At 52.2% G+C, this 20,380-nt stretch overlaps 1 protein-coding gene across 2 annotated transcripts in view; it reads left to right on the top strand.

The window, feature by feature from the left end:
* Nucleotides 1–20,040, top strand: part of SHISA8 (shisa family member 8) — a 33,645-nt gene extending 13,605 nt beyond the window's left edge. The window contains exons 2-4 of one of the 2 annotated variants that reach the window (XM_074941712.1): nt 13,458–13,585; nt 15,809–15,979; nt 16,524–20,040. In XM_074941712.1, coding sequence (XP_074797813.1) covers nt 13,458–13,585; nt 15,809–15,979; nt 16,524–16,906 — 682 coding nt within the window. In that variant the 3' untranslated portion in view covers nt 16,907–20,040. The remainder of the gene's footprint in view (nt 1–13,457; nt 13,586–15,808; nt 15,980–16,523) is intronic. The other variant, XM_074941713.1, reaches the window with a different exon arrangement.
* Nucleotides 20,041–20,380: the final 340 nt, after the last annotated feature.

The following is a 20,380-nucleotide window of genomic DNA, read 5'->3' as shown; positions in this document are numbered from 1 at the left end:
ACTGATTTCTGGACCCACACTTTCTTGCTTGCCAAGCATGATCATAACACAGTCCTCGAGTTATATCAGTAGGGCTTTTTGGTTGGACTAATTCCATAGCACTATTGTGTCTGCGTACACCCATCATTCTGTCTGCGTTTCATCCCTTCCCCCCATCAGCATGTGTGGGGAGAGGTTACTGTGACAACTTAGGGACTTGCACACATTTTTACCGTTGAGCTTACAATTAGGGTAAATTTGTAGGCCCAATTATCACAATAGGCCTCTATTTGCTGCCAGAATACAAATAATAGTGTAGCGGCAACAACGCATTAATAATGCTCCAGTGTCATGATCCTGACCTACCCCATCCCCTATTCCAGTTCAAGGGCCCCATCCCATCCCTCGCTGCCCCACTGCTTTGCCAGGTCTCCTCAATCCTGACCATCAGCACCCCCTGCTATTCCAGGCCCAGTCTAGCCAATCCTTGATCTTGACCTAAAACCTCTCCTGCCACTCCAGTAGTGGGCCTCTCTTCAGTGATTGATTGCCATTCTTGATTAATTCTGTGGTCCATATGTGGTGGTTGCTGCTTTATTATTTGTATTGGGACAGTGCCTAGGAGTCCCAGTTATGGACCACAATCCCAGTGTGCCAGGCCTTGTACAAACAGAGTAAGACAGTCCCTGCCCCAAAGAGCTTACAATCTAAGTAATGCTGACACAGTTCCACTGGAGACTAAGCTGAGACTCCCAAGCTTATCTCACGTGTTGCTTTAGCTAATGATTTGAACTTCAGTGGGGGCCAGTGCAGTGACCCAACTCGGCTGTGAGGTAGGTACCCTGCATGACCCCCACTGAGCTGCCACATTTCTACTCACTCAATGATTCACTGGTTTCCCTCCCACACCTTCCTTCCCAGTCACCAGCCTGCGACCTTCAGCTTCCTTCTGAGTGTGGAGGTGAAGAATTCATCCTGGCTTTGGGCAATGTCACCCGTGACTGTCACTAATTTGCTGCTCTGTTCCTTGGATAGCCACACTGTCTCCTTCGCCCTGCTCTGGCTCCTCTTGCTGATGGGTTGGAAAAGAATTGCCAACGGTTCCTTCCAGAGATGGGCCTCAACTGCAGTCGGGGGTTGGATCCAAAGTATCCAAAAGCTGGGGGTTAGTCAGACCTGAGGGCTTGGTTTGGATCTTCAGGCTCTGGCTCCCCAGCTTGACATCTCCATCTTTACTAACATGTTTCCGTCATTGCACATGCATGGTGATCATTTTAGGTTTGCTCAAGAACACTGGACAGTGTATGTTTTGTTGTCAGAGGGCTGGTTCTGAGTGATAGGCTGTGACACTTTTGTTACTGTAGGGTTTTTTCTGAGCACTGGTTTGTGCATATGGGTTTCTGATGTCTGGCTTGCTAACAACCACTGGGATACTCCCACCAGTCTGTCATTGGAGGGATTCTCATGAATGTTTGCATATGCTCATTGGTTGGTTGTTTGGTCTGTTCACAATGGCCTATTGTAGGGGTTTCTGCTAGTGTAAGACATGCCCACTCAGTGGTGGTTAGGCCACATAAAGGTTGATAGCCCCCCCGCCCCTCCCCCCCAGTAGCAAGCTTAACAGCCCTGGGTCTTAGCTCAAGCAGTAGAGGCTTGTGCATTAAGCTCCAAAGGTTCCAAACTCAAGCCCTGCTGCTAATGACCACCTCAGTGTTACACTAGCCATGTGTGGCTGTCATAAATATAAAGGGAAGGGTAAACACCTTTAAATCCCTCCTGGCCAGAGGAAAAACCCTTTCACCTGTAAAGGGTTAAGAAGCTAAGATAACCTCACTGGCACATGACCAAAATGACCAATGAGGAGACAAGATACTTTCAAAGCTGGGGGGGGGGAGAAGAAACAAAGGGTCCGCTCTGTCTGTGTGATGCTTTTGCCGGGGCCAGAGCAGGAATGCAGGTCAGAACTCCTGTAAAGAGTTAGCCCTGGTCTACACTAGGACTTTAGGTTGAATTTAGCAGCGTTAAATCGATGTAAACCTGCACCCGTCCACACGATGAAGCCCTTTATTTCAACTTAAAGGGCTCTTAAAATCGATTTCCTTACTCCACCCCTGACAAGTGGATTAGCACTTAAATCGGCCTTGCCGGGTCGAATTTGGGTACTGTGGACACAATTCGATGGTATTGGCCTCCGGGACCTATCCCAGAGTGCTCCATTGTGACCGCTCTGGACAGCACTCTCAACTCAGATGCACTGGCCAGGTAGACAGGAAAAGAACTGCGAACTTTTGAATCTCATTTCCTGTTTGGCCAGCGTGGCAAGCTGCAGGTGACCATGCAGAGCTTATCAGCAGAGGTGACCATGATGGAGTCCCAGAATCGCAAAAGAGCTCCAGCATGGACTGAACGGGAGGTACGGGATCTGATCGCTGTATGGGGAGAGGAATCCGTGCTATCAGAACTCCGTTCCAGTTTTCGAAATGCCAAAACCTTTGTCAAAATCTCCCAGGGCATGAAGGACAGAGGCCATAACAGGGACCCGAAGCAGTGCCGCGTGAAACTTAAGGAGCTGAGGCAAGCCTACCAGAAAACCAGAGAGGTGAACGGCCGCTCCGGGTCAGAGCCCCAAACATGCCGCTTCTATGATGAGCTGCATGCCATTTTAGGGGGTTCAGCCACCACTACCCCAGCCGTGTTGTTTGACTCCTTCAATGGAGATGGAGGCAACACGGAAGCAGGTTTTGGGGACGAAGAAGATGATGATGATGATGAGGTTGTAGATGGCTCACAGCAAGCAAGTGGAGAAACCAGTTTTCCCGACAGCCAGGAACTGTTTCTCACCCTGCAACTGGAGCCAGTACCCCCCGAACCCACCCAAGGCTGCCTCCTGGACCCGGCAGGGGGAGAAGGGACCTCCGGTGAGTGTACCTTTTAAAATACTGTACATGGTTTAAAAGCAAGCATGTGAAAGGATTAATTTGCCCTGGCATTCGCGGCTCTCCTGGATGTACTCCCAAAGCCTTTGCAAAAGGTTTCTGGGGAGGGCAGCCTTATTGCGTCCTTCATGGTAGGACACTTTACCACTCCAGGCCAGTAACACGTACTCGGGAATCATTGTATAACATAGCATTGCAGTGTATGTTTGCTGGTGTTCAAACAACATCCGTTCTTTATCTCTCTGTGTTATCCTCAGGAGAGTGAGATATCATTCATGGTCACCTGGTTGAAATAGGGTGCTTTTCTTCAGGGGACACTCAGAGGAGCCCGTTCCTGCTGGGCTTTTTGCCTGTGGCTGAACAGAAATGTTCCCCGCTGTTAGCCACGGAAAGGGGGGAGGGTTGAGGGGGTAGCCACACGGTGGGGGGAGGCAAAATGCGACCTTGTAACGAAAGCACATGTGCTATGTATGTAATGTTAACAGCAAGGTTTACCCTGAAAGAGTGTAGCCACTGTTTTATAAAATGTGTCTTTTTAAATACCGCTGTCCCTTTTTTTTTCTCCACCAGCTGCATGTGTTTCAATGATCACAGGATCTTCTCCTTCCCAGAGGCTAGTGAAGATTAGAAAGAAAAAAAAACGCACTCGTGATGAAATGTTCTCTGAGCTCATGCTGTCCTCCCACACTGACAGAGCACAGACGAATGCGTGGAGGCAAATAATGTCAGAGTGCAGGAAAGCACAAAATGACCAGGAGGAGAGGTGGCGGGCTGAAGAGAGGGCTGAACCTCAAATGTGGTGGCAGCGTGATGAGAGGAGGCAGGATTCAATGCTGAGGCTGCTGGAGGATCAAACCAGTATGCTCCGGTGTATGGTTGAGCTGCAGCAAAGGCAGCTGGAGCACAGACTGCCACTACAGCCCCTGTGTAACCAACCGCCCTCCTCCCCAAGTTCCATAGCCTCCACACCCAGACGCCCAAGAACGCGGTGAGGGGGCTTCCGGCCAACCAGCCACTCCGCCACAGAGGATTGCCCAAAAAACAGAAGGCTGGCATTCAATAAATTTTAAAGTTGTAAACTTTTAAAGTGCTGTGTGGCATTTTCCTTCCCTCCTCCACCACCCCTCCTGGGCTACCTTGGTAGTCATCCCCCTATTTGTGTGATGAATGAATAAAGAATGCATGAATGTGAAGCAACAATGACTTTATTGCCTCTGCAAGCGGTGATCGAAGGGAGGAGGGGAGGGTGGTTAGCTTACAGGGAAGTAGAGTGAACCAAGGAGTGGGGGGTTTCATCAAGGAGAAACAAACAGAACTTTCACACCGTAGCCTGGCCAGTCATGAAACTGGTTTTCAAAGCTTCTCTGATGCGTACCGCGCACTCCTGTGCTCTTCTAACTGCCCTGGTGTCTGGCTGCGCGTAACCAGCAGCCAGGCGATTTGCCTCAACCTCCCACCCCACCATAAACATCTCCCCCTTACTCTCACAGATATTGTGGAGCACACAGCAAGCAGTAATAACAGTGGGAATATTGGTTTCGCTGAGGTCTAACCGAGTCAGTAAACTGCGCCAGCGCGCCCTTAAACATCCAAATGCACATTCTACCACCATTCTGCACTTGCTCAGCCTGTAGTTGAACAGCTCCTGACTACTGTCCAGGCTGCCTGTGTATGGCTTCATGAGCCATGGCATTAAGGGGTAGGCTGGGTCCCCAAGGATAACTATAGGCATTTCAACATCCCCAACGGTTATTTTCTGGTCTGGGAATAAAGTCCCTTCCTGCAGCTTTTGAAACAGACCAGAGTTCCTGAAGATGCGAGCGTCATGTACCTTTCCCGGCCATCCCACGTTGATGTTGGTGAAACGTCCCTTGTGATCCACCAGAGCTCGCAGCACTATTGAAAAGTACCCCTTGCGGTTTATATACTCGCAGGCTTGGTGCTCCGGTGCCAAGATAGGGATATGGGTTCCGTCTATGGCCCCACCACAATTAGGGAATCCCATTGCAGCAAAGCCATCCACTATGGCCCGCACATTTCCCAGGGTCACTACCCTTGATATCAGCAGATCTTTGATTGTGTTGGCTACTTGCATCACAGCAGCCCCCACAGTAGATTTGCCCACTCCAAATTGATTCCCAACTGACTGGTAGCTGTCTGGCGTTGCAAGCTTCCACAGGGCTATCACCACTCGCTTCTCAACTGTGAGGGCTGCTCTCATCTTGGTATTCATGCGCTTCAGGGCAGGGGAAAGCAAGTCACAAAGTTCCATGAAAGTGCCCTTACGCATGCGAAAGTTTCGCAGCCACTGGGAATCGTCCCAGACCTGCAACACTATGCGGTCCCACCAGTCTGTGCTTGTTTCCCGAGCCCAGAATCGGTGTTCCACAGCATGAACCTGCCCATTAGCACCATGATGCATGCATTGCCAGGGCCCATGCTTTCAGAGAAATCTGTGACCATGTCCTGATCACTCACGCGACCGCGCTGACGTTGCCTACTCGCCCGGTATCGCTCTGCCAGGTTCTGGTGCTGCATATACTGCTGGATAATGCGTGTGGTGTTTAATGTTCTCCTAATTGCCAAAGTGAGCTGAGCGGCCTCCATGCTTGCCTTGGTATGGCGTCCGCACAGAAAAAAGGCGCAGAACGATTGTCTGCCGTTGCTCTGACGGAGGGAGGGGCGACTGATGACACGGCTTACAGGGTTGGCTTCAGGGAGCTAAAATCAACAAAGGGGGTGGCTTTACATCAAGGAGTATTTCAGGCAGGACTTCACGGAGGGTTCCAATAAGAAATGGTGCACCTAAGTTATTGTTCTTATTGGAACAAGGAGGTTAGTCTGGCCTCTGATTGATACATGGCTAGATTTACCTCGCTGCACCTTCTCTGTGAATGACTGCAGTGTGACCTAGAGGAATGAGTCCCCCAGATGGGGGGGGGGAAGGAAATGAGTACAAAACAAATCTGGTGTATTTCTTGTTTTGATCCACTCCATCTATCTTTTACATCTTTGGCTGGCAGCAGACGGTGCAGAAGGACTGCATGCCATCCACATCTCATGGCTGCCCGGCAGAAGATAATGCAATAGGACTGCTAGCAATCCGTATCGCCTGCCTGCTCACCATAAGATGGTTCAATAGGACTGACTGCAGGACTAAAGAGAATGACCTGGTCAAGTCACTCCAAATTTAGTCCCTGCGCCCATGTCTGCCCAGGCGCTCCTGGCTGACGTGGCCAGGAGCACCTTGGACATGACGATGACGGCTACCAGTCGTATTGTACCATCTGCTGCCACAAGGCAGTGGGTTGCTGCTACTGTGTAGCAATGCAGTACCGCGTCTGCCAGCACCCAGGAGACATATGGTGACGGTTACCTGAGCGGGCTCCATGCTTGCCGTGGTATGGCGTCTGCACAGGTAACTCAGGAAAAAAGGCGCGAAACAATTGTCTGCCCTTGCTTTCACGGAGGGAGGGAGGGAACGGGGGCCTGACGATATGTACCCAGAACCACCCGTGACAATGTTTTAGCCCCATCAGGCATTGGGATCTCAACCCAGAATTCCAATGGGCAGCGGAGACTGCGGGAACTGTGGGATAGCTACCCTCCGTGCAACGCTCCGGAAGTCGACTCTAGCCTCGGTACTGTGGAAGCACTCCGCCAAGTTAATGCACTTAGTGCACTTAGAGCATTTTCTGTGGGGACACACACACTCGAATGTATAAAACCAATTTCTAAAAAACCGACTTCTATAAATTCGACCTAATTTCGTAGTGTAGACATACCCTTAGTAAGCAATCTAGTTAGATATGTGTTAGATTCTGTTATGTTTAAATGGCTGATAAAATAAGTTGTGCTGAATGGAATGTATATTCCTGTTTTTGTGTCTTTTTGTAACTCAAGGTTTTGCCTAGAGGGATTCTCTATGTTTTGAATCAGATTACCCTGTAAGGTATTTACCATCCTGATTTTACAGAGGAGATTCTTTTACTTTTTCTTTAATTAAAATTCTCTTTTAAGAAACTGATTGCTTTTTCATTGTTCTTAAGATCCAAGGGTTTGGGTCTGTGTTCACCTATGCAAGTTGGTAAGGATTTTTATCAAGCCTTCCCCAGGAAAGGGGGTGTAGTGCTTGGGGGGATATTTTTTGGGGGGCGAGATGTTTCCAAGTGGGCTCTTCCCCTGTTCTTTGTGTAACACTTTGGTGGTAGCAGCTTTTAAACTAAGCTGATAAGAATAGGCTTAGGGGGGTCTTTCATGCAGGTCCCTACATCTGTACCCTAGAGTTCAGAGTGGGGAAGGAACCTTGACAGTGGCACACATAGGTTTGTTGTGGGGTTGCTCTAGTGCAGTGCTTCTCAACCTTTCCAGTCTACTGTGCCCCTTGCAGGAGTCTGATTTGTCTTGTGTACCCTGAGTTTCACCTCACTTAAAAACGACTTGCTTGCAAAATCAGATATAAGAATACAAAAGTCACAGCCACACTGTTACTGACAAATTGTTGACTTTCTCATTTTTACCATATAATTATAAAGTAAATCGACTGGAATATAAATATTGTACTTCCATTTCCGTGTATAGTATATAGAGCAGTATAAACAAGTCATTGTCTGTATGAAATTTTAGTTTGTACTGACTTCGCTAGTGTTTCTTATGTAGCCTGTTGTAAAACTAGGCAAATAGCTAGATAAGTTGAGGTACCTCCTGGAAGACCTCTGCGTACCCTCAGGGGTACATGTGCCCCTGGTTGAGAACCATTGCTCTAGACAGTGACAGTAGAGGTTGGTGAAATCTAATATTTTTGGATACTTTAACGTGCTTGTGACATCCTCCCTATTTAAGAACACTCTTGGCTATTGTAGCAGTTCCTGGTATATTATTTGTGTTGGTTGGGAGTGGGGGAGGTTTGCTTGAGGCTGTGAGCTTCGTTTGTTGTTGTAGGGTTGCTTATGCGCATAGAGCTTTGCAAACTGTTTCATTGTGTTTATAGGGTTGCTGCTTACTGTTGGGCTTCGCACTCTCTTTTTATTATAGCATAGACTCTTATTGACAGCTGTCTACACTGTTTTGATATTGTAAGGTTGCTTTGGGTTGCTGGTATTGATGTTCTTTTTATTTCAAGGGGAAAAGTCACAAAAAAGAATGACCATAAAGAAGCCCAAGAAAATGTAGGTCAAATAACATTGAACTTGCTGATGCAACAGGCCCGTTTGAGTGCTGATAAAAGAAGAACAAGCCAGTTGCCTCGGGTAGCATGGTCTTCAGTGACAGAGATGTCCTTCCACTGCCAGAGACAAAAGATAAAAGCCTAGCCCACCAGTTTCCAGCCTGCTGGAACTGACTCATAGCTACGGTTGTAAAAAGGTGGAAAAAATAGTATTTTTATTGGGGGACACAGAGTGGGGAGGAATGTGAATCAATTCCTATAAAAGAAAACCCAGTTCAAATCCTCACCCCAAAATACAAATCAAACCAAATCTCTGTGCCTTCAACATCCCTCTTGGGTTGGGTCGGGGGGGAGGGTGAGTGGGGAGACCCAATGGCTAAAGTTACTTCCTTTTGGGATTGCCTCAGCACCTGAGCTGTACTAATGCATCCTGTCCTAGATCTTCGAGGATCTGGATGGGGTGGAAGTAATTACTGGTGATGGTCTGCTGATTTGGAACAAAAACAATCCACACCTCAATGACAGACTGCAGACTGCTCAGCAGCGTGCCAGAGATCAAACAGGCACAAATGCCAGGTCAGGCTGAGTGAGGGCAGGTATGTAGGACACGGACTCAGTGACAAAGACTGGACCCAAGAAAAGTGGAGTCAATTGTGCAAATGGAAAGACCCAAAATCAAGGAGTACCTATGGAGATTCGTGGCCATGTTAGTCTACCTAAGCAAATTGTCCCTCATTTGTCACAGGCAGAGTGCTCTTGGAGACTAATACAGAATAGTACAGCAATGGCTGGCAAAAGAAAAATGTTGGGGAATTAAACAAAGGTTGCCATCGAAAGACCAGCACTGAAATATTCTGAGATTAACAAAAAGCCCAAGATCTCAGTTGGTGCAAATTCTCAGAGACTGATGCAAGATGATCACCCAACGGCATGTGCTTTCTAAGCACTGTCTCCACTGGCTACTGTTAGAGTTAGCTTATGATGTTCACCAATCGCTGACAAGAGCCGGAGTGAAGCATAACAGTCCGGGAACAGCCCTGCCCCATTCCAGACTGGGATCTGGAACAACTGGCAAAGGGACTGGCCTCAGAGAATCCATCTCTAGTTTTACATTCAGCACTGGGAATGCTAGTCCAGGACTTTAGAAGTTTGGTGAAAGCTGTGGGAATTCCCTTGTAGTGCGGGAAAAACTAGTGTAAAGTTCATGGTTATGTACTTCAGTACTGAGTCTCAGTTCTTTGTCCAGATGCCAAGACACAATTAAATGTGGTACAGGAATGACCCATTTATAGAAGCTGTGACAAAGTAGGCTATGTCTGTATCAAAGTGCAAACTCCGTTTTGGATGGTAACCTTCATTTTGGATTAGGATATCCTTGTGTTTAGGAGCTGAACCCAGGACTCACCTTGTCCAGGGCCAGGTTAGTATGCTGCATCCCACACGCTGCCCTTCCCAGGAGCGGTGCGGGGGGGCCTTGCTGAAAGACTGACTGAAAAGCCATCACAAAACAAACTAGAGTCATCAGCTCTGTCTCTCAACTATTGGCCATCCACATGGAACACAAGCTCTCTACACAGAAGGGGAAGGGGCTGGCTTTTCTTAGCCTGGGCACATGGGCACAAGGGGTCAGAGACTGTATTTAAGGGGGATGATCTCTGTGAGGGGGGGGCTGGCCACTGCCACATGCCAGGAGACCAGGCTGGAGAGAGAGAGAAGGCAGAAGGCACTCTGCCTGGCCTGAGATGCAGGCCTCACAGAAAGGGTGAGAACAGACTTTGGAGGGGGATGTCTCAGAACTCTTATTTTGCAAAGCTCTGTAACGCTTTAGTGCTTTGCTTGCTTGCCTGCCTGCCATGTTGTCTCTGAAAGGGTTGATCAAGAAGCTCAGAGCACTCACAGCAAGGTGGAATGTTGGAAGAGTGTCTCTGAGCAATTGGGGCTCAGGAAGGTGGGGCCACTGATTCTGGGGTCTAAGATGGCTGGGCTGCAGAGTCCACTTCACAAGGCAGGGTAGCAGTGTGACGCTGTGTGGAATTGGGGGGGGGCACTTTAGGGTATTATAAATCCCAATATTGTAAAATGGCACTGAGTCGTGCCAGATATGCCGAGTGAGGTACCTGTGAAAATGTTGTAATTTGCCAAGTATGATCGTCTTGTTTATATGTTTGTCTCATCTTTGTATTATGAGGTATAGATATGTAGGGGATATCTATATTTCCAAACTTGTGCTGTGCATCTGGATGACATCCCCAGACAGATTGGCATCAACACTGCCTAACCTGCTTGATGGCCCATCAAGGGACATCAACTGTACAATGAACCCATTGAAAGGGTCAGGGATCCACCTTATGACTCAGCAAGGCATGCAGGGACATGCCTATGGACAGAACTGTAATGCTTCCAGGCCATGTGCTGGGCAGCTTGCATTTGGAACAAAGGAAATACAAGCTGCATGGCAAAAGACTATAAAAGGCAGCTGCAGCTTCTCCATTTTGTCTTCATTCCTGCTTCTTACCTCTGGAATAACCTTCCTACAAAAGAAGCTCTGAACAAAGGACTGAATGACCCATCCAAGCTGTGGATGTGTTCCAGAGGGACTTTCAAGCCAGCAAACTCACCAATACTGCTAAGCATAGGCACCGACTTCCCCTCTTTCCCCTGGATGCTCGACCCCACCTCTGTCCCCGGCCCCGCCCCCACTCCACCCCTTCCATGAGGCCCCGCCCCAACCAGTCTCTTCCCACCCCTTCCCCGCCCCCATTCCAGCCCCTTCCCCAAAGTCCCCACCCCAACTCCGCCCCCTCCCCGCCCCTATTTGAACCCCTTCCCCAAATCCCTGCCCCAGCCCCTCCTCTTTCCCGCCTCCCGCCCTGAGCACGCGGCTCCCCGCTCCTCTCCCTCCCTCCTGGAGCGTGCAAACAGCTGTTTGGCGGCGGTCAGGCGGGAAACACTGGGAGGTAGGCGGAGGAGCGGGGACGTGGAGCACTCGGGGTGGGGGAGGAAAAGGAGGGGGAGAGGGGAGCTTGGCTGCCAGTGGGTGAAGAGCACCCACTAATTTTCCCCGTGGAAGCTCCAGCCCCAGAGCACCCATGGAGTCAGTACCTGTGCTGCTAAGAACCTGATATATGGACTTTGAAGTTTTTGTATGTATGTGACTGTTTTATCTCTTCTTGTTCTTTCTTTTTTCTTTATAATAAACCTTTAGTTTTAGATGCTTAAGGATTGGCTGGCAGCGTGGTATTTTATGTAAGATCCAAACTCATATTGACCTGGTAACGTGACTGACCCTTTGGGGTCAGAAGAATATTTTGTATATGTGAGCCAAGTTTAAAATAACTGCTCACTGTACTGGACCTAGGTGCTGACTGGGAGCCAGAGAACTGGAATGAAATAAAAGGGGGCTGTGTGGTTTCCTTTTATGCTTCTTGATAACCAGTGTGGGGGATCAGGAGCACAGTTTGTGACTGGTTGGGGAGCTTAACTTCAGTGTTACCCACCAGTCTTGGGAGTATCTCTCTCCCTTTTACAGCCTGCCCTGACCTTGGCATTTCCAGGAAAGGCTGCCCTAGGCACACAGGGTCACAAACGGATACCTGGGAGGAAGTCTGAGAAAGCCAGAGCTAAATGACCAGCCTCTGCCCAGACTTGACTGACTTAGGAGCATGTGGGATCCAGTGGTTGAGTCCACTCACAACAGACTGGTGTCTGTCCAGAGGCGGGGACAGGGACAGGCTGTGACAGAAGCATCTGCAGTGGAATATGCGAGAAATACGGAGTAAAAGCAGCGAATCTGTGTTAGAAGGAAAGTGGGGGCGAATGATCATACAGATTGGAGGCAGAAAAAATCTATCTAGACACCCCTTGCGTGGTCTTTCCTTGCAGAACAGGCTTGTTTTTTATGCTAATTTTCATGCAAATAGCACCGTGGGGATCTGATCCTGGGACTTGCTGTCCATGGCTGTTCTGGTTTCTGAGTGTATATGTTGCTCTGGGAGCTTCCATGCACCATGGAATTTCTGGGATGTCTTCACACATGAATGTTAAACAAATTACGCTTATGTAATGTTCTTTAATGTCATTATTCAGAAAGGGATGATTAAAAATGGATAGAATAGCCAAGAAAGGTCACATCTGGCTCATCCACATCCCTGCTGATGCCGGATCTTTCCCTACAGTCTCTTCTCCAGGGCTTTCTCCACTTCAGTTTGAAATGACTCAAGCGCTGGGGTTTCCATCGCTTCCCTTAGCAGACAATTCCACATTCTGGTAGTTCTGTCTCTTGGGAAACCTCCCCTGTTATTCAGCCTGAGTTTTCCTCCTCTGTTTCATCCCATTACTCCTAGTTATACGTCTTTGGTGCACTCGGAACAATTCCTCTCCCTCGCTGCTTTTACACCCTTCAGGTATTGTGTCCCCAAGCCCTTAACCTTTGCCAAGCCTCGTGTCTTTCTTTATTTTAATCTAGTCATGCAAATGGGTCTCTCCAGCTTCTGGATGTGCAGGAAGGGGAAGAGGGCAGTGTGATGAACACAAAGGTTTCACTCTTTAATTCCCCTGCCCCCCACCCCACCCCTTTAACATTAGCAACAACTGACCATTTACTAGGTGGCAGGGGCCTCCCTTGTAACATTGACAAAGTGCCCCACAGTGGTCGTGCTTTTCAAGAGGAAGTGGATCATGCTACAAGGCTGAGCATGCTGGGAGGGCGTGGCTACGTGGGGCTTGGCCTTTCCTTCTATCCTTGGCTAGCACAGAGTTCAGATCCCACCTTGGTTGGCAGGTGAGTTTGGTGGTTGGCCACCATGACGTTTGGTTTGTTCGGCCATCGCTGCACAGGGCTGGAAAGCGGCTGTGTGAGAGGCACTGGGAGACCCATGTAGTGGCCCGGCACTGGAATAGCAGTGGGTTCTACAGGCCGGAGTGGAGGTGCATTGGCAGTGCTGTATTGAGCCCTAGGCTGGAATAACCAGGGTTTCTGTGGGGAGGTCTACACTACAGAATTACTTCAATATAACTATGTCCCTCGGGGATGTGACTCATCCACCCTCTGGGCGATGTAGTTACACCGACCTAAGTGCTGATGCAGACAGTGCTATCATGGCAGGAGAGCTTCTCCCGCCAACACCGCTACTGCCTCTCAGGGAGGAGGATTCACTACGCTGAGGGGAGAGCATCTTCACTAAAGCGCTGCAGCAGTGCAGCTGCCCCAGTGCCGCCTACAAGTGTAGGCCTGCCCTGTGGGTCTGAACTGAGGTGCATTGGCCGAGTGGTCTTATGTCTGCACCAAGTGTCTGTATCGCACGCCCGTGTGGCGGAGAGTGTGGAGACTCCCCTCACGTGATGCTGGTTTGCTACTTTCTTTCCGCCTTCTCCAGAACGCTCACAGACTTGCTGAAGCAGCCGGGCCACGGCCCCTCTGACCACATGACTGACGGCCACTTGGGCAGCATCCAGGTCCAGATGGGTGACGGGCTTGCCCGGAGCTCCCCCAGAAACGGCACAGGTAAGAGCATCGCCTCCCGTCCTCCCCATGGTCCCATCTGTGCTGGGCAGGGACCGGTTTGTGGGCAGCAGAGGGCCTCCCGGTCTCCTTCCGTTTCTGTGAAAGGGGCTCGAGGGGGGCAGGAGGGAAGCTGGGGCGGGGTGGAGCAAACCAAGCAGGGCAGTTTGCACAGAGGCAGTAGAAGAACATGCATGGGAGGAAGTCTGTTCCCTTGTTTCTGTTGTTTTCTATTTAAAGTAGAGCTTTAAAGGCAGCCCTCCCGCAGTGGACTCCAGGGTGAGAGAGCGGCCCCCCACCAAAATGCTGGTCATGGGGAGGATTGCAGGCATTGAGCTCCTCTCCTAATGTCAATGCAGCGTAAGGGGGCGCTGGTCATGGGGAGTTCTGGGGGCACCATGCTGGCATCAGGGGTTCCCAGGGAGGAGGGGATACAGCCCCTGGAAATTCTTTCACCAGAACCCTACTCTCAAACGAGGAATTCCTTCCTCTTCAAGGGGCCTCTTTCTTCCCACGTGGGGGCCCCGTCACTGCTCTTTGTCGACACTCCCCTGGGAAGCTGGGAGTGCCTCTCTCCACCCTCCCAGTATCTGCTGCTCGCATGGATGTTGCAGAGGCTGTGGGTGAGAGATATGTTGAGGCTCAGGAAGTTTGGGCTCCCTGTTGGTTCTGCTCCTGGTTCTGGGACAGTCATCACCAAGAACAGCTGGCACAGGTGAAACACAACACTGATTTGGCTGCGTGGCGGCTGTGTCTGCCCCTGCTCTAGGGGAGCAGCTTTCGAGGCTTGCATAAGTTGCATTTGTGCCTTCTGCCCCTTCTCCAGTGCGCTCCCTGCTGCCTACCCATTCAGCCTCTGGGAGGAGGCTCCCCCTCCAGGCTGACAGTCCCCTGCTTGCTTCTCTGAAAGATTGGAAGTGACATTTGCCCTGGCAGCAGCCAGTGTGTGTTTGCAGCTCACAGGTCAAAGCGCAGTGCAGTCATCCGGCTAGGACAAGCTGCAGGAGCCCCCAAGGCTGGCGGGTTACTAGCTGCACTCGGACTAGCAGGTGGGAGCATGGAGGAGGGAGGAAAACTGTCCTAGCCGTGAGGTGTGTTAGGTGGTGGAGCAGTCCCGTGGTGGGGCAGTGCTGGGGAAAGTCCCATCACTTGGGTTCTTTAAAGCTAGGCTGAGCAAAGCACGCCAGAATACGCTTCAGGGCAGCGTCCGGCACTGGCCGGAGTGTACCTGGGGTGGGTGGGATCCATGCTGTATCTCATCCTTCTAGAGCACAGGTGGCTGGGATTTCCCCCTCAGAGCTGGAGCTAGTCCCAGTGCTGGTGAATGGCAACTGGTGAGGTCATCCAGCATGTGGCCGGGGGATGTCCCCGCAGGGGATCTGCTTTCGAGGTGGGTGGGGGGAAGTGTTTCTCCTCTGCTGAAGGATGGGCTGATCGCTAGCCCATGCTGTCCCCTTGGGACTCCCCTGGGTGGTGACAATGGGAGGATTGGTGGAGCCAGGATTCACTGGTACCACCGTGGTCCCCAGCTGTGTAACACGGGGAAATCAGCTGCTAATCCAGTGGCCTCTTAGTTTAGTTCAACTCTGCTCGGGGAAGATGGGGAAGGCTCTGTTTTCTCTTTCATTTGCCAGTGATGCTTGTCCCAGGTTAAAGGGGGCAAGGGGAATTTGCATTGAAATGCTTTGATCTGAAGTTACCGCTGGTGAATGTCACCCGACTGAGAGCCCTGGAGCCTGAAGTCTGAACAGGTACACGGGCAGCCACTCTCCTAGCTTTGCACCCACATGGCCCACACCAAGCCTGGCACCAAGGGTCTGTTGCTAGGAGTGACGGGAGGTCAGGTCCTTTGGCCCATTCAGCGTTGGTCTCTCTGCAGAGGAGGCCAGTTAGTGCCGACGGGAATGGCGGTGTCAGGGCTGTGGGTGTCCCATTGGAATGGGAATGCGCCCTTCATGCCAGTCACCAAACAGTGCGGGGGGTGAAACCATTGGGACAAACTACCAAGGGAAGTGGTCGATTTTCAGGCTCTTGCTGCCGTCAGATCAAGGCTGGAGGCCTCTCTGGAAGATGTGATGTAGCCATGCACAAGTTCCTGGGCTCAGTACTGGGGTAAGCAGCCGAAATGGAATGACCTTTGGTGGACAGCAGGATAGGCTAGATGATCTAATGGTTCTTTCTGGCCTTAAATTCTGACTTTCTGACCCCTTAAACCTTCCCTCCCAGAATCTTTCTTTGCATTTCCAGACAATATGCACTTGAATAACGCTGTGGTCAGCCCCCCTATCGCCCCCCAGATGGGGCTGCCACATGCCCACAGCAACCGGCTGCAGATGACGAGCACCATGCCCCACCAAGCTCCGGACTACGCCAAGTATGCCACGCTCAAGGCCGTAGGTATGTGCTACCGCAGCCCAGGGACCGGACGGGGCTGCGTCACCAGCCTGTGCTTCCTCTGGCTTTGCTTCAGCTCTTCTCTCCCCGCATCCCGTGGTAGCAGTGACTGTGATTTCCCCAAGGCCAGAGGGAAGGAAACGGGACACCCTTGGTGCTGTCAGGGAGAGCAGTGCAGCCCCCAGCTCTAGCGGTTCTGCAGGCCTGGAGAGAGAAGCAAGGGCTGCAAGTGTCATGTGTTCTGAGTTCGAGCAAAGTTTAGCTCAGGGGTGGGGGTTCAGCACAGGCATCAGTGAAGGAAAGGGGCCTGGGACAAGGCTGCGCAAGGGAAGCTGCTGCATTCATGGAGCGGGGGCCAGAGAGTGAGATGGCCAAGGTTCTGTCCCTCGCAGCAGAGTTGAAGCCCAGGTCCAGGGGAGGCGGGGACAGGCATGGAGGAGAGCCATCCTGGCAGGCAGAGAGGTGGAAGGCTCTTGTGCAGCCCAGGAAGGCGGGTGTGTTCCATGGCTCTCTGACTTCCTGCCCTTTGCTTTGTTTTCCCCTGCAGAGAGTGCGCCCGAAGAATTCTACAAGCGGTTTCCCATGGTGGACATGCCTCCGCCTGGTCCTCTGTCCTTCCCACCCATGGGGCTGCATCAGAAAGACATGCCTCCCCTGCACGACAGCTGTGCCTTGGTTGGCTTGGCGACACCTGGGCAGAAGGCCAAGGTGGTGAAAACCAACGCCCACTCACTGGTGGCCAGTCCGGCCTTCAAGGGAGGCTGGGACCCCAGCCATCACCACCCCCCTGATGTCCGCCGACAGATCTATGCCAACAAGCGCCAGTTCAGCGTCGAGAAGCTGCCGGAGGTCTTCAGCCAGACGCCCACCCACTATGTCCAGCCCCCGCGGCCCTTCTCCACCAATAGCAAGACTGAGGTCACGGTCTAAAAAGAACCTTCATCTTTTCGTTTTATGTCCCAGGCGCCTCTGGGGCTAACGGTCTTGTCAGCCCAGACCACCTGCTAGCGAAGTACCAGAGGTGCTTCCCCATTATAGCTGGTGGCACTAGGCTGGGTGTCAGGAGGGGCGAGGAAGGTGGGGGAATCCCCACCAGAACAGGTGCCCACACCTCCTGAGAGTACGCGGATAACGTGCATGGTGAAACAGGCATGCATGTGCCCTGTGATTGATGCACGGCTGTTGTTTCCAGTTCACCTGTCCATCACATCACACTTGTACCAGAACGGTCAATGTTGACGAGAGCCGGGGGACTCCACTGCTCTGGCCAGGGGAGTCACGTCCAAGCCCAGCTGGCAAGGGGGAAGGCACCCCCCCCCGCCCCCCGAGGGGAAGGACAACTGGTGGGAGATGTGAGACAAGCAATTGCAATAGCCATTAAAGCCCATTGGGTTAGCACGTGCAGCCCATCCCCTCCCTCTGCCCCTCCACGTGGGTTGTAAACAAGGGCACACAATCACCAGTATAAACGAACTGTACAAAAGGGCAGCTGGTAAGGGCTCACAAGGAGTTTTACGTTTCCCTTCTCTGCCAGCTCAGCTCGCTCCCCTTCACACGCTAGGCACCAGTGCCGAGTAGGGTTGGGGATTTGTCTTACGCCATTTTTGAATGTTTCGAATGATGGCCTAGCTGACCCTGCAGTTCTTGTTGCTTTTAGCGCCCACGGGCCAGGGCTGTGGGTCAGTAGGTGAACACAGGGCTGCCCCTTGCTGGCTGCAGAGTAGCAAAACATAGGTCCTACGTAAACAGTGACTGCTGGCTGAGGTTGGGGGCTGGTCATTATTTTTAGTTTCTGTGGGACATTTCTGCCAGCCGGGGTAAGGCTGAGCGCTGGCTTTGGCAGCTCAGGTGGGGACTGATGGGGGCATGGTGGTTTAAAGGGGGTGCAAAGCTGTCTCAGTGGATAGGCTCTATGGCCTGGCTTCACCATGGAGCCTTTCTGGCTGCAGCTACTGCCCAGCACCCGGCCCTGACGGTCGCTCCTGCCAGGTTACCGCCCAGCAGGCCGTGTGGGGCTTGGGGTGGCTCCAGAGCAGGGCCTGAGCGCTCCCAGCATGCTGGGTGTGTTGGCCATACGTGTCGTGCGCTTCACCGCTTCCCCCTCAACCTTGTGTTGTTCTCTCACACACACCCCTGCCCCAGGCCCAGCCACGTTCCCCTCTCCACTCGTACAGGTTCCAGAGCAGGCAGCAGTGCCAAGCTGGCCGCTGGGCTTGCTGCTAGTGCTGGGCCTGCAGGGCGTCAGTCACTCCCCACCACCGGTTATTGCACGCACCGGCTACCTATGGCACAGCCCTGCCCAGCAGCTGCGGCCCCACGGAACTGTAGCCACAGGGTCTCAGGCTGGGTCAGCCCGCGTCTCCCTGACTATGTTCAGCCACTCACCGTGGTCCACCATGGAGGTGGTCAAGCTCCTTTGTGCCCAAGCTGTTTATATCCCCCGGCATGGGTTTGAAAAGCCACTGCGGCTGTCAGCCTGGGGAAACGGCTCTCTTCCCTTCGTAGGGGCCGGGCTTTGCTAGTCACGTGCGCGTTTCACTCAGTTGCGGCCCTTGTCAATTTTTTGTTTCCTTAATTCTGCTTCAGTCCTTTTCAAAAGGGCTTTGTACCACTGGCGCGTGTGTCTGTGGGTGGCTAGTGGCTGCCAGGAGGAGTGCTAGCCCTGTAAGGGCGCCACGCCCCTGAGCAGTCCCTCTCTAGAGCTGTATTTCTACTGCGTGGGCAAGAAGCACATGCTTAGCCACGGGAAGGGCCAAACCACAGGTACAGCTTGCAGGGTTGGTACAGGTGATGCTGCTGAGGTCAGATTTGAACTGGGGACCTTCAGTCCCAGAACAATAAGCCATTAATGCTTGAGCTAGAGGACAGCTCCTCTAATGAGCAGCAACAGCCGCATAAACCTCTTAGCTGGACCAGCTACTAAAGGCAAACATGCCACACTGCGTTACCTTTTAATCCCCATCACTCCCCCCCCCCCCCAATTCATCTGTCCGCAGGGCAACAGTGAACAGCAGAGAGACGCGCGGGGAGAAAAGTGGAACAAAAATGCTCCTTTAGGCCCGGCTTGCTTTTCCCCCCCTGCTGATTTGAAGTTCACACACAAACTTTAGGGCTCTGCAGGAGCTGACAAACAGCTGCCAGTTTTCCTTCCTACTGCGCTCTGGTTGCTGCATGGTGGCAAAGGCGTCGGTGGGGAGGACTCAGTGCATGCCCTTTGCATAATGCACTGACCAGCAGGCATGGACCTCTGCTCAATAGTGGGGGCAGGTTAGCACCATGGGATGCCTCCTCTGGCACAAGCCCATGCGGCGTGTCCGTCTTGTCTGCTCCTGGCTGAGGTGTGCACCCCCAATGACAGCCAGTGCAGACCACCACCAAGGGCTCCATACCCACTTCATGCTGAGGCTAGGCAGGGTGCCTACCTTCCTCCCCTTGTTGAACTAGGGCTTCCATCTTGTGTCTGATGCCTGGATATTAAGTGACTTTAGGCCTTGTGCCAGCCCAAGCCCTGCAGTGGGTGAGGCTGGGCTTAGCCCTGCAATGCAGGCTACCACACCACACCCTCCCCCTGCCAGCCCAAACGGACCTTTTTTGTAAACCGAGGGGCTTTGACTCATCAAGGCCCATTTGGCTCTTGGCCTCTGCTGAGGCTGCGAACAAGGAGGCCAATCAGTGCCAATTGCCAGGTGCGTGAGACAGCGCTGGCCACCTGGCCCCGCCGGCGGATGCTGGACTAAAACCATTAACGTGTTTCACATGGGCCACCAAGCAGCAATCAGCTGGCAAAGCCTCCCAGTGGGGGATGGGGGTTGGACTGGTGACCCAAAGGGGAAAGGCTCCTCTCCCCCCATTCACTTCATTCCAGCCCCTGGTCCTTTGAGCCGCTGCACCTCTTAGCAATAAATACCACCCCCACCCCCAGGAGCCTGAGTGGTGCAACTGGCTGTGACGGGGGAACGTGAGCGGGCTGGGCACTAAAGCCTGGCCCATGGACAGACAAAGCAGAACCAGGGCTCAACCCTTGTGTCCTGCCGGCCTTGGGTCATTTTTATTTGTAAGCCCCCCCCGCCTCCTACAGAAATAAAAGTGCCCCTGTTGCCAGACTGAGTGTGTGTCCAGTGGCTGTTGTGCATGTGCAGACCTGGGCTCCCAGCTTGCCGGGGGGGGGGGGTGTTCGCAGCATTTCGGAGGGTCCCTCTTTCAGAAATACACATCCAGCAGCCCCTTTGCTTCTGGCAGCTTTAGGCCCAAGGGTGTGGCCTTAGGCCCAGGAAGAGCTACACTGGCATTGAAGCCTTGTGGTCTTTAGTAAGGGGCAGAGCAGGACTTCTCTGCCCCACAAGGGCTTGTGCCACAGGGCCACACGGCCTCCCCTCTGGCTCTGGGGGGAAGCACATAAATTGC

The sequence above is a fragment of the Natator depressus genome, chromosome 1, assembly GCF_965152275.1.
Source record: "Natator depressus isolate rNatDep1 chromosome 1, rNatDep2.hap1, whole genome shotgun sequence".
Taxonomy (NCBI): domain Eukaryota; kingdom Metazoa; phylum Chordata; order Testudines; family Cheloniidae; genus Natator; species Natator depressus.
Note: the sequence above shows the minus strand (reverse complement) of the source record. Positions and strands in the feature narration are given on the sequence as shown.